Source organism: Podarcis muralis, chromosome 6 (genome assembly GCF_964188315.1).
Source record: "Podarcis muralis chromosome 6, rPodMur119.hap1.1, whole genome shotgun sequence".
Taxonomy (NCBI): domain Eukaryota; kingdom Metazoa; phylum Chordata; class Lepidosauria; order Squamata; family Lacertidae; genus Podarcis; species Podarcis muralis.
In genome coordinates this window covers 77,246,321-77,263,419 of record NC_135660.1, presented here as the reverse complement: position 1 = coordinate 77,263,419, position 17,099 = coordinate 77,246,321, and the positions used below count along the sequence as shown (strand labels likewise).

General features: G+C 43.0%; 1 protein-coding gene across 1 annotated transcript in view; it reads right to left on the bottom strand.

The window, feature by feature from the left end:
- The window catches only part of OGDHL (oxoglutarate dehydrogenase L), a 62,821-nt gene that overhangs the window by 18,211 nt on the left and 27,511 nt on the right, over positions 1-17,099 (bottom strand). Inside the window, exons 12-16 of the mRNA XM_028729242.2 lie at positions 16,079-16,231; positions 14,039-14,141; positions 12,945-13,073; positions 9,512-9,662; positions 6,067-6,194 (exon numbers count right to left, since the gene is read on the bottom strand). Of these exons, the coding sequence (XP_028585075.2) occupies positions 6,067-6,194; positions 9,512-9,662; positions 12,945-13,073; positions 14,039-14,141; positions 16,079-16,231 (664 nt within the window). The remainder of the gene's footprint in view (positions 1-6,066; positions 6,195-9,511; positions 9,663-12,944; positions 13,074-14,038; positions 14,142-16,078; positions 16,232-17,099) is intronic.

Sequence of the window (17,099 nt, the reverse complement as noted above, 5' to 3'; positions counted from 1 at the left end):
CCCCAAGTGCAGGGGAGAAGTGGGTGGAGCCACGAGAACAGTGGTGCCCCACCAGCATCTCCTTGGAGGGGGCTTCCCCTTGGGATTTCAGGGGATTTGTGGAGGGTGGGGAAGGAAGGATGGCAGGGGGAGGAGAAAGCAAACTCGGGTAAGCACTTGGCGTGGCTTCTCTTCCCCTGCCTCACACCCATCGCCTCTTCCTTCTTCCTGCTCCTCCACAGTCCCAGAGCTAGAGGTTGAAGCATGTGTATGGCAGCAGAGGTTTCGTGGCTGCCCCCCTTGGCGTTGGTCAAACACTGCAGCCTCTGGGTGACCGGTGAAAGTTTCCGTTCTCCCAGCTTAGCTGGCTTTGGCTCACTCACTGGAAGGAAGCTGCCTGTTCAGTAGAGAAAGGCACTGCCAATCCCAGCATGCGTTGCGGTTGCTCTCTGGGCAAGAAGCTGACGGCAAGGAAAGTGTGGTCTGAGTCAGCCCCACAGCAAACATTTAGAGTTACCAAAGGGGGAAAGAGAGAGGTGGCAGTCTAGTGTCCCAGCTGGGCTGGAAAGCAGCAATCTAAGGAGTCTAAGGCTCCTGGACTATAAGCAACTTTGCGTATCCGCACTCTGCCCAGAATCTAACCCTTGGATAAGATGCAATCCCACTGTACCTAGGGGGACAGAACTGAGACTTTAAAATAAAAATGAGACGTTCCCTAACACTATTGAATGATCAAGCTGTGCTGGTTATTGGGCTCTAGCAGGTAAGCTGTCCCCCCAACACAAACGTTTATAGTAGTAACATTTAGTTCCAGGTAAACTAGGTTAGGATTGCCATTTCTCTGCCTAACTCAGTGCACGTTGACACAGAAGTAATAAGATGGCATTGAAATGGGACTTGTTCCCGAGGAAGTGTATGTAGGATCACAGCATGCAGTGTGAGTTTTCATTACAGATATTGAAATGGGGATGGGGAAGGTTCTTCCAGGACGGAGACAGAAACCTTTGATTGTTGCTGACATGAAGAGAGCCTTGCTAACTCTCCATTTTTCTTTCATGTACTGCCACTTTTATTATCTTTACATTATTTCTTTATTAAATCTGGGAACCAGGCAGAGGGCCTTCTCGGTAGTGGTGCCCCCCTGTGGAACGCCCTCCCATCAGATGTCAAAGAAATTAACAACTATCTGACGTTTAGAAGACATCTGAAGGCAGCCCTGTTTAGGGAAGTTTTTAATGACTGATGTTTTCATGTATTTTTAATCTTTTGTTGGAAACCCAGCTAGATGGGCAGGGTATAAATAATAAATGATGATGATGATGATGATGATGATGATGATGATGACTGCCTGACCTCATGATGGGTGGAGCAAGCAGAACTCCCAGTCGATGGTGACTGTCATAGTGAGCACCACATGGGAGGTAATGGGATGGTTGAGCCACTGTCTAACACTGCCAGCTCTGCATACTTTTGGCCTCTTGGCTCTTTCATGCCTACAAAAATGGTGGCTTCACAACCTCTTCCTTCTCCATTTTTCCTCTGTTTTCCTCCAAGGCCACTCTTGGTCCAGAGCTGCCTTCTTCAATAGCACTGTTCAACTTCCTCCTAGACACCACTGGAACAAGTCCTTGCCTTTTACACTGGCTTGGCCTTGACAAACTGCTTTACCCACCAACCTCAATGTTCAAGGGGTCTCTCAAAATTCCTGGAACAGAAATTAATAAAAGTTGGAGGTGCATCCCGCCCTCAGGTTGGAGGTTTCCCCCAGTCCTGTGCCAGATGTCTATCAGAAGAGGCTGCGAGTGAGGGCAAAATGACAACTTTGCAACCCAGAGTAACATTCCTGATGCCAGGCAAATATGCTGAATAGTCTAAATATGTGTAGGAATGTGGCACTTATAATATCCATACATGAATGCACAGACAGACTTCATTTGCAGAGGATGTGAATTTTTATGTGCTATCCTGATGCTAATTGTATTCAAGACATTGAGCCAGATCTTGATGAAGGTATGACAATAAATTGCTTTGGTTTCTGTGGTGCTGAACTCCGTGAAGAACCCATCTGTAAACACGTTTCTATGTTTCCTTCTGCCAAAAAAGTTAGAAAGCACGACATACTAGCTTTCTAACCTTTCATTCAAGGTGTCTGTACTACTGATTTTCTGACAGAGATTCATACTCTTTCATGCTATTAATACTCATTTCCAACAAGACAAATTTATTTTTTAAAAAAATAAAAAACCATCCTAATTGTCATGCTGTGTCATCATCTGCTGAAATTGTGAAAATCTTTTGTAACTCTTCTTGCAAGTTCCCTAAGGTATTCTTTAAATAAAGGGAGAAGCTAAATAGGCGTTCCTGGGTAGGTTTGAGTCCAATTCTATTTTTAAACAAGCATTCAAAGACTTTTTCTACAGATTGGGTGACATGGATGAGGAAACACCCAAGATGGCTCATTTGTTCAAGCCTTATTCACACACATGCTACTATATTAGAATAGAGAAATCAGGCTTTGTCGAGATAAAAATGGAAACTCAGTTTAATCTCAGTCCAAGATCCTACTGAAGTATACATAGGATGAAAGATTTCAATACTTATATTCTGGTTAGTCTTAAAGATTGCCCTGTAGATTTATATTGTGTCTTCAAACTGACAATACATTAATTCCTTTTTCCTAACTCTACTATAACAGCACACTGTCAAAAACCACTAAATTAAGCAATACCATAAAAGACAGGCTAACAGCTGCTTTCTCCCTTATGATTTCCAGTGATAGGGCAGGTCTCCCAAGTCGTAAATAATTCCACAATACAGGAATGTGTCCTTGACCTTACTAGTAAGGTGCTGGTGGTTTTATTTACAGGAACAGTTTTAAGAAACAATTCCACATGTGGAAAGTCACTTGTGGCAATTGGTCTCAACCAGTGCTGGATTTACGTATAAGCTAAACAAGTTATAGCTTAGGGCCCCACTCTCTTGGGGGGCCCCAAAAAAATTAAAGGGGAAAAACCCCTGGATGTACATTTCCAAAATATAAGATAAAAAACAAATAAAATAAAACCTACGTACAGCAACAGTGTTTTGTGCTGTGTAGGCTCCTATTTGTTATGTGCAAATGGCTTTAGATACCTATTAGGTCCATAAATTACCATATAGCATATATTCAACGCCAAAAAAAAAAAAAGCGACAATTTGTTGTTGTCAAAGGACAGCTGGACACCATTACCCTGAGTAGCTTAGGGCCTCATCAAACTTAAATCCGGCCCTGGTCTCAACCCAGTTATTCCAAAAAGAGGGGCTGGAACCCCACGAATCAAAAATCTAAAGCAAACATATTTTATTTTGACCTTCAGGTGGGAGGTGACATTAAGCAGGAAGCAATACATTGGTGGCATGTGTGTATGGACAGGAACTGATAGTGTACAAAGAAGGAAATCATTTCTGGGTCATAATGGGTTTAACTAACAGATGAGTACACTTTATTAAATTAATTTGGGGTTTTATAAGCGCAAGTGTTCTTTAGCAAAAACCTCTAAAGGTGGAGTCCAATGATGGTACAAAAATTATGTCGTTATCTGGAGAACTTCAGATAACCGAATCATCAGATGAGGAAACAGCGATCAGCCCAATTTTGGGTGCCTCTCCTCTTTGTTTCCATGTGTCACTCTGACAGACAGAGGTGTTGAGACGCAGCGTCAGCTTGCACTTCATATTATGCTATCTCTCCCCCTTCTCCCTGACAGCAAGTTGCGTGACTGTCAGAAAGAGCAAGAGTCTTTCAATTAAAATTAATTAAGCTGCAGTTTAATGCAACGTGATTTGTCATTAGTCAAGGGTTCTCAGGCTGGGATTTAAAACAAATAAGAAAACACCCAAAGTGCTTTGAAATGGCAGTGTAGCACTTAATTTACTGTAATGTCTTCTTCACTTTTCTGAACAGATCTCCTCCTATATTTCTCAATGAAGACCAATAAGGAGGTGACTGCCATTAGGTTCTAAGATTCTTTCTAACAGTAATCGCAGAAGGGAAAAAACGGTTGCATTTTCAATATGGGGAAGAAAACTAAAATGCTGTGCTATGTTTTTGTGGCATTACCTGGATGTTTCCTGGGCAGTTTGCCACATATCTTTAAACAGGAGTAGCTGCTATTTGGCATGGGCAAGTTGATGACTGGCAAAATCCAAGGCTGGCACTGTCTACAGAATCCCCATTATTAAAATTACAAAATAAGTGATGAAGCCAGTTTACAGTGAAGGAATGCAAGCTAAACAAGATGTTTTTTTCTCCATTATCTTTAACATAATTCTTCCTTTTCCTAAAAATGCTCTTATACATTGCAGAGTATCTAGGCTGCAGTGGATTTATCCCTGTGGCAAATTAGTCCAGCAAGAATAACATTTCAGTAGAACTATTATACACTTGGTGCTCTTTAGTGGTTCAATAATAACTCAGCACTGACTCGCAGCTCTGAACAGGTGCCAGCTCCCTGCTTGTGCACCTGCCAGAAAAACAATTTGAAGCTTCATCATGCAGGGCTATTCAATTCATTTTTACTTAATTAGCTGCAATCTAAGACACTAATGGGAATTCCTAAAATGACAGAATCACTTTGCTTGTTTACGCAAATGGAAGTTCAAGTTCAGGGCTTAATTCTTCTCTCTCTTTTTGGAGTTGTGCTTACTTGTGTTTATGATGGGATGAATTTCGAAAAACAAAGCAGGAATTTCTGGATCGGATGCTGTTGGTCTATACGCATATTGGAACATTAATAATTTCTCTCTCTTTCAAAGTGGTAATTCTCAAAAACGTTGCCTCGCAGTCAAATGTCCTTCTCTAATTACTATTTAAAATGACTTGCAATCAGAAGGAATGCAGAGAGCTCATTTCCCCAAACTTCAATGATAAAGAAACCCGTGCTAAAGTGAATGAAAAATTTCAAGAGTTTTAATGCGCATGGAGCCCAGTATTGACAAGCATATGGCAAAAATAATCCATTTGCTTGTTTATCCGAAAAGTGAGGTCACAGTTTTAAAAAATAAAGACAAAGGTCCAAGTGTATAGATTTGGATACACTCAAAGCACTGCTGACCCTAATAAGCGAAGCTACCATACTTTTTCATCTATAAGATGCCCCCATGTATAAGACGCTCCCTATTTTGGGGGACTAAAATTAAAGAAAATGGGGTGAGATGGCCCAGAGTTGTCACCCAACTGACAAACACTAACAATCGCAAGCAACACACACCAAATTGACAAAGCAGCAGCCAATCCAAAGCAGCCCTTGCCGCATCCGCAGATAACCCACCCACTGGACAAAGCAGCAGCCAGTAAAAAGCAGCCCTTGCAGCAGACACCATTCACCCACCCAATCGCAAGATCCTGCTGGTGGCTGCAACCAATCACCCGTCCCCCCTCTGCACTATCCATGTATAAGACATGGAGAGACCTGGTCTGAACAAAGATATTGGATTCATGTCCCATTATACATACTGAAGCCAATTTTGGTCATCTATCCCTTTAAAAATCCCTTGCCCTTCCCTGTGGAACCAACTGCCATAACAGTCATCAACAGTTATAAGGTTGAAGCGACCTCTGCTTCAGAGTATCTGATGAAGTGTATAGTGGTACCTCGGGTTACAGACGCTTCAGGTTACAGACGCTTCAGGTTATAGACTCCACTAACCCAGAAATAGTACCTCAGGTTAAGAACTTTGCTGCAGGATGAGAACAGAAATTGTGCTCCAGCGGCGCGGCGGCAGCAGGAGGCCCCATTAGCTAAAGTGGTGCTTCAGGTTAAGAACAGTTTCAGGTTAAGAACGGACCTCCAGAACTAATTAAGTTCTTAACCTGAGGTATTACACACGAAAGCTCATACCTTGAAAGCTTATATTTAGTTGATCTTAAAGGTGCCACTGGAATTATTTTAAAAGATTTTTTCATCTTTCATCTTGTTATTTATCATGTATAAGACTACCCCCCCACCACCATTTTAAACTTTATTTTAGAGTAAAAAACCCTCGTCTATGTTGTTCTATATAATCTCAAGGTACTCAAGTAATCCAATAAAAAACTGCCAAACTTACCCAAGACCCCATATTCTGAAAGGGAGCTATTGCATACGGTGTAAGGGGCTTGCTGCTCCCACAGATGATTCATAGGAACACAGGTGCCCTTGTCAACATCTTGATCATGGAGCACATGGTGGCGATGGCTACAAAGATTTTTAAAAACACAATGACGTTTTAAGAAAAGATATTTTGAGAAAAGGAAACCGTGGCAAGAGCACACACAGAACATTTTTTGAATGTTCAGAGTCTTCGCAGTTATTACAACAATCACCCAGCAAGGCAGCTCAGTATTATAGCCATTTGCAGGCTGAGGACTGAGACTGGGAGATGGTGTTAGCCCCAAAATGGAAAGCGAGGGAGGTCCCAAATAAAGAAGAATGGCAACTTAAACTCATGGAATATGCGCAGCTTGCGAACCTAACATATAAAATAAGAGAACAAGAGGAACATAAATTTAAAGAAGACTGGCAAATGTTTACTGAATATATGGTGGGGAGGAGTTTTCAACAGTGTACATAAGTTTTGATGGATGAAATAATGGAATACAGTTATACCCTGGAAGTCGAACGGAATCTGTTCCGGAAGTCCATTTGACTTCCAAAATGTTCAGAAACCAAACACGGCTTCTGATTGGCTGCAGGAAGCTCCTGGAAGCCACAGAAGCTCTGTAGGACGTTCGGGTTCCAAAGAACATTCGCAAACCGGAACACTCACTTCTGCGTTTGCAGCATTCAGGAGCCAAAACGTTTGACTTGCAAGGTGTTCGGGATCCAAGGTACGACTGTACTGAATGGTTTCGTTTATGTAAAATATGCAGAGATTTATGTTATGCAAAATGAACCATGGAAAGAGAAGAGGAAAGTCATTGATACGTTAAGGTTGTTGAAATGAATATTCTAAACTGTAAATCAGAAAATTTAGTTAAAAATATATATTAAAATAAATAAATAAATACAACGTAGCCCTTAAAAAAGAGAGAGAGACTGAGAGATGATGGCTTGTCCAAGGCCACAAAGTGAGTTTCTGACTGAGCTTAGATTTGAATCAGGTATTTCTCAGTTCACACCCTTTCCCATTACACAAAGTCTCATATTATTTTTCCACATGTTTGGAAAGATTAAAGCTACGGCTAAAGTTATAAAAAATCAACAGAGGCCTCCAATATGGAAGCTACCGTTCACTGCATCTAGGCAGTCGCAAGGGATTAACCGTTACTGTTATTTTAAATTAAAGCTCTTCAATATCTCAAGTATTCACTTCTGACAACAGGCTGACGCTGCTGCAGATAACTTTGCAATTGTTGCTGCGCGATGCATGAAGCTTTTAGTGGCATGCAGTTACACTCCATAAAATATGAAGTGTGGAAGCCATTACACAACAGGGCTGCTTTCGCTCAAATTATAATTAGCTGTGAAATTCTGTTCCTCGTGCCTTGAGTCATGTGCAGCCTGTATTGTGCACCGGCTTTCAGCTCCTTGAGCACTCTCAGGTTCAAGTCTTGAAAGAGCTGCATCCTCCGGTCCTCGCTGCCCACCCTTCATCGGCTCACTGCTTAGTGCCCTCTAGAGCTCCATTAATCAGCATTAGAATGGTGCACCAAGGAACATTATCAAAACAGAGATGACTGAAGTAATTACTGTAATCCATTAACTCCCTGAGCAAGACTAACTGAGTGAAACACACCAATATGTTCAAGCTCTACAACCACTAAAGGAAGAAGGGCTATTACCCTGATAATAGCTATTCTGCGGTGCACGCCTGCCGAAGCTGAACAAATTGCAAGCAGAAATTCTGTTCTGCTAAAGCATCTTAGCAAGAACCATTCACCACTCTAAACAGAAACTAGTTAATATCGTAAAACCGGAGCCAATGGTATGCCGAAGGTTAAAACGCGACAACTACAGAAGTGCAATGGAGGTGGCCATTTTTGCTGACCCGTTTGCCCATAAAACCCCTCTAGCAAACGATTTACACATTGTGTAGCAAAAGACAGTAGGCAAATATGGTGGGATTCCAGACCATATGGTTTTCAGAAGCAAGCGGAGGTGTCCTGTTTTTTTGCACGGGCCCCGTTTTTGAAAACCAAAACCTGCCCACCAAACCAAGCACACCAAAGGGTTTACTGTAGCATTCACTCAGATAAGCTAGTCTGCCACATTCAGTGACTTCCTTTGTGGGTAACCATTAAAAAAAGCACAATCTCCCATATGTAGTCCCCGATCTCCCATTTGCAATCTGAAGTGTTGTAGCTCACTTCAGTCTAACAGGTCATCGATCCAAATAATGTACAGATTGGCTCTAAAAGTCAAAAATCTTCCAACCTGCTTGAGCACACTGAAAGAGAGAAAAAATTCAGTGGGTCCAAATGCGATCTATTGCAGCATATGAAGTGCTCTTTGTTCATGGGTTCCAGCCAACCAATGCCATAGTTTGGACATTCCATTCTATTTCCCCTCCCCCAGTTTTATTATCTCTCCTCCCACAAAAAGACACTCAGGGTTCTGCGGTCACTGAGTATACTCCTCCCAGCTTTTAGGGTTTCCCCCTGATCTTAGTCCCCCCCCCCAAAGTTCCCCCCCATCTGCAAATCTTAGAACTCCCCTACAACGGCTGATACATCCAATCTTCGGTATGGATGGTGCTGTTTTGGCTGTCTAAGGATAGGTTCTCAGTAAACAGGTTTGCTATCATATAAAATCAAATAATTTTAATTACTGCGGCATTATGATTGTCTTTTGTGATTGCTATGTGCTGCGACAAAAGATTGCAGTGTGAAGTGTCCCTGTTCCACATTCCTGTCATTCAATTTCATTCTCCTTCCCACTTGAATCTTTCACCCTGCAACATGTTGTCGTTGGCATCCGTCTGTCTCGAGAGACAATGGAAAGCGCCTCCAGGGGTGAAGCCAAACTTCCGGAGAATCACAGCGCCTGCTGTGGCTGCAGAGATCGGTAACTCTTAACCTCTGCCTCCCGTGTTGTTTTTGCTGTGTTAGCACCTGAGTGATCTCTCCAGGACACAAGCCTGGGCAGCATATATGGAGGTCATGGACTGCTACAATGACAAGACCCCCTTCTAGGCCACTCTGGTGTAAACCAAAACAGCAAGTCAGCATGCTCAGTGTGCTGTTTTGGGAGTCCCCACCCCAGTTAGTTCACCTACCCTTTTATGCTGTTTATATACCTGTTTTTCTTTGCCTGATCTCTTTCCTTCCACCATCGCAGTAGCTCTCCCTAACACCTCTTCCTGAGCTTTTGCAATTGCTTCTTAATTCAAATTCATGTTCATACTCAACTACCTCATGCAATTACATGTACATTCCCCTATAGCATTTAACATGTTACCTGTTACAAACAGCAAGACATCAATCCGTCAGAGCGACCCAGTTTAGCATTAACTCACAGCAAAATCTGTATGACATTTTCTACCGGAAGAGCAGCAGCTGTATTATACAACTCACCTGAAAGTGCCCCTTTCTACATCCTGCCCACTTAGTCGGACATGGATACCTTCCTTCAACAAAGACCCAAAAGCCATGTATTCCCCCAAGGCCCAGTCGACAACTCGGTTCTTTGTCATTTCCAGTCGACTTCTCAAAATCCGAGAAAGTCCTAAGTGGGGAGAAGGAGGAGAAAAGAAGAATTACTGGCTGCAATTAACAAAAAACGTTATCAGGATACCAATATATGTCTCCATTCCCAAGATGAAGACTGGAGTGCTAAGGAAACACAACCAAGAGAGCAAAATACTGATAACTAAATGGTGACCTCACCGGAATGTCTTTTTGACTTTCCTCCCTTCTGAATGCTTCTACTAGTCATTCACAATCCAGAAAATTCAGTTCAACCACAAGTTCATTGTTCTTATATTGATAACATTTCACACAATTAAGCTCCAGCTATATTTCAGTTCTCGGGCTTAATATTTTATCTCTCCACCTACACTGCTCCATAGGTAAACTTTTAACTATCACAATTCCTGCTTGCTAATCACACACTAAAATTGAATACCTCTTTTATTGTATCCATCAACGATGGTATACTTTTACACCTCAAGTTATTATCATATTTCTTTTTAAGAATGTTACTAGATTAAGACTGAAGGCTTGGAAAACTTATACTCCCTTACATAAACAAGTTCCAATATCAAAGCCGTTCTGCTTTTTGTTCCACTTTTTAGTTATTCAAGACCCTTCATTGTATATATGAGTGAACTTGCTTTATTCATGAAATAATATAGCCGAATAGCTCTGTCTAATACATGAATTAACCACATTCTCAGCTTCATTCATGAAATACAGTGGTGCCTCGCAAGACGAAATTAATTCGTTCCGCAAGTCTCTTCGTCTTGCGGTTTTTTCATCTTGCGATGCACGGTTTCCCATAGGAATGCATTGAAAATCAATTAATGCGTTCCTAGGGAAACCGCCTTCAGACCAGGTCCGGGGACAGTCTGTCCCCGGACCTCTTCTGAAGGCTGGGGGGGGGGGGACAAGGGCTTTTCTTCCCACCCCCAGCATTTTAAAAAACCCTGGGACAGCGGAGGACTTCTCCGCTGTCCGGGCGATCTTAAAATGCTGGCGGGCGGCATTTTAAAATCGCCCCGGGAGAGCGGAGGACTTCTCCGCTGTCCGGGGCGATTTAAAAGCCCCTGGGAAGGCAGGCAGGGGGGACAAAGACTTTCGCCCCCCGCCCGCCTTCAGAAGGTGTTCCCGCCCCCCGCCCCGCTTCGGAACAGTGTTCCGAAGTGGGGCGGCTGGGGCAGGTCTTCCCGCCCCCCCTCCCCACTTCGGAACAGCGTTCCGAAGTGGGGCGGCTGGGGCAGGTGTCCCCGCCCCCCCTCCCCGCTTCGGAACAGCGTTCCGAAGTGGGGCGGCTGGGGCAGGTGTCCCCGCCCCCCCTCCCCACTTCGGAACAGCGTTTTAAAATGCTGGGGGTCGGGAGCGAAGCGCTGCCGACCCCCAGCATTTTTAAATCTCCCCGGGACACGAACGCTTCGCTCCCGACCCCCAGCATTTTAAAACCTCCCCTGGACACGGGGAGATTTTAAAATGCTGGGGGTCGGCAGCGCTTCCCTCCCGACCCCCAGCATTTTAAAATCTCCCCGGGACAGGGGGAGATTTTAAAATGCTGGGGGTCAGCAGCGCTTCCCTCCCGACCCCCAGCATTTTAAAATCTCCCCGGGACAGCAGAGACTGCTCTGCTGTCCCGGGGAGATTTTAAAACGCTGGGGGTCGGCAGCGAACGCTTCGCTCCTGCCCGCCAGCATTTTAAGATCGCCGGGGCAGGCGGGGGGAAGGCAGGCGGGGGGAGCAAAGACTTTTGCCCCCCGCCGGCCTTCAGAAGAGGTCCTCTTCTGAAGGCCGGCTGTGGGCAAAAGTCTTTGCTCCCGACCGCCAGCATTTCCCTATGGGCTTTCGTCTTGCGATGCAAGCCCATAGGGAAATTCGTCTTGCGAAGCGCCTCCAAAACAGAAAACCCTTTCGTCTTGCGGGTTTTCCGTCTTGCGAGGCATTCGTCTTGCGGGGTACCACTGTAAGCAAATCTTTGCCTAATTCAATATTTTTATGACAGGCAAAGTTTCTGTCTTATTCATGAAAAGTCTTGCATAGCTAGCTGTGCTGTTTCATGAATAAGATTTTGCTGAATGATTTTGGCAGGCGCTATATTTATGAATGAAGCGATTTCAAAACTGTAATATGGTTGATACATCAAATCCATATCAACCTAACAATTGCCTGTTAAAAATTAGAGGCACCAAGCAGATGGTTCACTCTAAGCACCGTGTTACTTTTCAGTGTTTCAGGAACATGTGTGCATATTTAATAAAATATTTACACATCAATGCATAGCAACAGAGGACAGAACTAGAAGCTACACTTTGTATATAAGGATTTCTCTAGATACTTACTAATGAATAATGATATTTTGATTTAGTAAGAAAGTGTATGTTAATTACATGCCACTTGAAAACAAAACATTGAAGCTGTGTAATTGAAAGCTTTGCTGTAATAACTTCTCAGGAATTTTAATTGTATAAAACAACCCCTGTTGATCAATCTCAGAGGAAGGAAAATAAATAAAAGAAAGACAGATGTGATCACCAAAACATTATTCAAATCTCACACAGCTCATAATGTGACTTTACAGACCCACGTTAGAGAATGAATCAATGCAGGTTACAGTCCATGCAGAAAATGTAATTTGCTAGTTCTTGCCTCCAGAGGCAAAAATCTCTGCAGAGGCATTTTTAACAATGAGATGTAATCCCCCAAATCTTGTTGATTCCCTTGAGAACCTCTCTCTTTCCAACCTCTTCCCAACGTCCACCTTTTCTTCTACATTTTCATCACTTTTAAGTGTTGTGCAAAGCATCAGGCGAAACACTTTTCTTTAAAGAATGTTTTCACATGGAGAAATATAAGCGTACAACTAAAGTAGCACCACCATGAATCATATGGAGAGCTAAACAGCCAAAGATCAGTCAGTCCACAGTAATTCCTCAAGGACATATAACATGGCTTTAAAGTTAATCAGACCCTCACATAAATGCAAGTACTATTAAAAAGGTAAAGGTACCCCTGCCCGTACGGGCCAGTCTTGACAGACTCTAGGGTTGTGCGCCCATCTCACTCAAGAGGCCGTGGGCCAGCGCTGTCCGGAGACACTTCCGGGTCACGTGGCCAGCGTGACAAGCTGCATACATCAAACACTACTTTTTAATGGAAAGGGATATGAAAGGGAAGAAGTTTCTTCTGTTCAGGAAACAGATGGCATTCCAAATTCAGGACAGAGAGAATCAGCATTCAGCTAGCAAATATTCTCCTGTCAACGCTGCATCTCTAGAGAAAAAGGAAGCCAGTGCTGGAAATATAGTAAGAATTAAGTTCTCACCTCCATGTATTTTAAAGCCTTCCAAAGGCACAGAGCTGGCTACATTTCCAATATGAATCAGCATATCTTCAGGAATTCCAGTTGGAGGGCAAGTCATGCTCTTTGGTTCTCCGTCCACATTAAAAAAACCTGAAACATGGGGGGAAAGTACAGAAACTTTTCCAGAAAGATCCTGCTTGTTTAGAGAAATCCCATACTGTGTAATAAAAGTAATAACAAATTCCCCTTTTAGAAACAGACAAGTGGGGACCTGGAACCAATTCTAAATTGCACCCCCGGCCCTTAAGAAAAGTGTTCCTTTTTCGCCTGGCTAGAGTGCTAAACGGGCATTTGTAGTAGTTTTTGGAGTTCCTGGGGGCAGGGGAGAGGGAGGGTACATCTTTTTATGGCTCATTTGTTTGCATATAAAAATGGAACTTTATTGCAGCGTGAAGATCTGCCGAAATGGGAGTGGGGATTTCAGGCCAACCCTGAACTGGCAATTTGCGGGAACCGAGAAATGAAATGTATCCAACTCTTTTGGAAAGGAACAAATGCCTTATCTTCTCTTTTGCTTTTTAAAAATACTGGTACAGAGGCAGCTCCCAGCCTCCCTCAATTTTACTTGTTTGTACACCTAGAAAAGCAGTCACTAGTATCATTTGAGGGTCATCTAAGGAGGTAAATATGACAGACGTTTTTGTACAGTTAAAAAGCAATGGGGCGAGGGGCAAAATAGCTGCTGTTTTTAAACAGCAAGGGGAAGCAGTAGGCGAAGATGACATAGGCCTATTTCTCATGAAATGCTAAGCCAAACCATGGCTAAGCATAAATGTGCAAGCATGTGAAGACTCACAGCAGAAACTGCAGCCACCTCACTAACTGGAGCTAAGCCGTGGTTTGACTTAGTGTTAAGCCGAGACCCAGGCTCATGGCTTGTTTCCCTCAGAAAAACTATAGGCTGCAGCTGAGAGTTGTCCTCCTGCAATCTGCATCTTGCAGCCACCACAGAGAAGGGGAAAGGGGAGACAACCATGTTCCCTCCTACCACAATAAACCATGTTTTACTGTGACATCGAAATGTAGCCAATGAGATTTACAGCAACACTTCCTACCTGGCCAAGGTGAATCAAGCCAGTGCTTAATGTGTAGGATTTTATTGTCTTTGGATCGAAAATAAGCTTCCTCACAAATCTTATCGTACTTTGCAATTTCTTCCTGTAGAATAGGGGCGAAACGTCATGTGACAAATACCAGAGCGGGAATGCAGAGGGATAGGGGAAACTAAAATTCCATCAAAGCAGTAATATTCAAGTTTTTTATACCTAGCACAATTTTACAAGCAATTAGTTTTTTACCATATATTATATGGTTACAGTGGGAGTGGGGAGAATCAGGAGGGCATTGGGCAGAAGCCAGTTGTACAAGCCTGCTCACAGGACTCTGGGGAGGAACAAGGATTTCCGAGTTCCTACAAAGCACGGCATGAATTTAGAAACAAGGGAAGGGATGATCACCAGAGGGTGAGGATAGGTATCATGGCCACCAACTCTGCAAATCCTTGCACTTTTCTATCATTGATCTGCCAATAATAATAATAATTTCCCCAGCCACTCTGGGCAGCTGCCAACAGAATATTAAAAACGCAATAAAACATCAAACATTAAAAAAATCCCTAAACAAGCTGTCTTCAGGTGTCTTCCAAAGTCAGATAGTTGTTTATTTCCTTGACATCTGAAGGGAGGGCCCCTGTTCCACAGGGCAGGTACCACTACTGAGAAGACCCTCTGCCTTGTTCCCTGTAACCTCACTTCTCACAGTGAGGGAACCGCCAGAAGGCCCTTGGAGCTCGACCTTAGTGTCCGGGCTGAACAATGGGGGTGGAGACGCTCCTTTAGGTAAACTGGGCTGAGGCCGTTTAGGGCTCAGCACCAACACTTTGAATTCTGCTCGGAAACATACTGGGAGCCAATGTAGGTCTTTCAGGACCAGTGTTGTATGGTCTTGGCGGCCACTCCCAGTCACCAGTCTAGCTGGTGGTAAATCACTCGTGATTCTCTTTTCTCTTTATTATTCAGCAATTACATACTACTCCTTTTTTATCAATGGAAAGATAATTTAATGAAGAATGTAATGCAATAACTTTTATGAAGGATTATTTATTACAACAGCAGTATAAAAAAGAAATGTGAAGCACACAGAAAACATGAGATATATAGGTTAAATTGCCATGATGGCACTTTGAGATAAGTAAGTGAGTTTTGGGTTGCAGTTTGAGCACTCAGTCTCTAAAAGGTTCGCCACCACTGTCTTAGGAGCTTAGAAACAGAAAGGAAAATAAAAACGGAAGAAGAGGTTACAGATGGGAGATGTCCGGGAATCCCAAAGTCTAAACTCAGAGACCCTGGCTTATGTCTCACAGCAGAACTCAGGATCCACCCTGGACCTCATCCTATCACGATTGCCTTCCTGTGTCAAATTAAAGCCCTTCAGAGCAGAAACATCTTTCTCAAAGGTCACACACAGTGATGGTGCAAAGAAATAATACAAAAGAAATCTCACTAGGCTCCTGCCCCATGCAAGATGAAGCCCGCTAGAGGCCTTTCCCTGAATACTCCTAATCATCCAAATCCTAAAAAAAGGTAAAGGTAAAGGACCCTTGACAGTTAAGTCCAGTCACAGATGACTCTGGGGTTGCAGCACTCATCTCACTTTACATGCCGAGGGAGCCGGCATTTGTCCGCTTCCACAGTCAGTTTTTCCGGGTCACTAAGCCGCTTCTGGCACAAGTGAACACCGAATCCTACCATTTATTAATTTCTAGGGTTTAGAGGTGTCCCCTGCAAATCCAAAACACTATTTTTTACTGCTACTTTTAAAAACACTAGTTTTTACTGCTACTGCTGCTGTGAACCAATGCACCATTACCTACTGCTCTTGCTCTTCATGTTTTTATTTTTTGAAATTACTGAGGCAACCAACAGATTTCCCCTAAGGATAATTTATTTGGAAGTAGTAAGGAATAAGTCAGAAGTTATTTCCTGACCTCAAAAAAATCAAAACAAATCAAACCAGTTAAAACAGAAAACTATAGCAGTATTACTTGTTACAAAACCAGCACCATTAATGGCCCTCTCCACTGCTAGCATTGTTACCTCAAACTCCTGCAGCGTTACAGTTCCATCAGCTATTAGCTTGTCGGCATATTTCTTCAGCACAGGGACCTGCTTGTGAATCTGCTTGTACATCAAAGGCTGGGTGAACATGGGCTCATCCATTTCATTGTGGCCCCGTCTTCGGTAACAAACCTACATATTTCAGTCAATGCAATGATCACAATGAAATGGGCAATAAAAAGAACAATTAAGGGCCTTCGTTGCTTTCTAAAGATCAGCCCTCTCTTTAATTTACAGTTTGCAGTTCCCACCAGCTATGTAGTTCTTAAAAAATAATTTCGCCCCCGAAGCTGTTGCACCCAGTTCTAGAAAGAATTCCAGAGCGGCTGAAAACTCAGTGAGCAGAATTTCCCCCCCATTATCTTACTGACTTAGCTCACTCAGTCCTGACAGACGTTTGGTAGTCTCCCTGGCATCAGAAATCAAAACACCCAGGAATCTACAGTTAAATCCCTGAGCCCAGAAAAATGACAAGAGAAGCCTGTGCCAGGGTGCCAGTGCCATCAGCTCCTGAATTAGGCCTGATAATATTTTGTACTATTTGTTTGAATTAATATTTTAAAACTGAATCCCTCTGTGGGAGCTTTGGCAGAAAGGTCTATAAATGCAATAAAGGGATGGATGCTTCAAGCTGTTTAATCTTCTTCTTTGGAGAGTATACTTCCCCCAACATCCCAGGGATAATTCCTCTGGGATATCTTCCCATTTTGACTCTTGAGAGTTCCTAGAGACTAAAATGCATACAACACAAGAGGGCTTTTTTCTCCCTCCTTTCCTTGTACTCTCTTACAAAAGCATAGTAATTAAGTATGGCCAGGAAGCAGGAAGCAATAAAGGCACCTAAGTCAGGCCTTTCTTTTTTAAAGATTGTGGGATTGTGTAAATTAGCTTCAGAGCCCGGACAGAGTGCAAACCAAAAGGTTACAGATAGCAGTAACATTTTTCCTTATTATCTGTGAGGTGAGATACATTTTTAAGGGAAATATCTAGGAAGATTCAG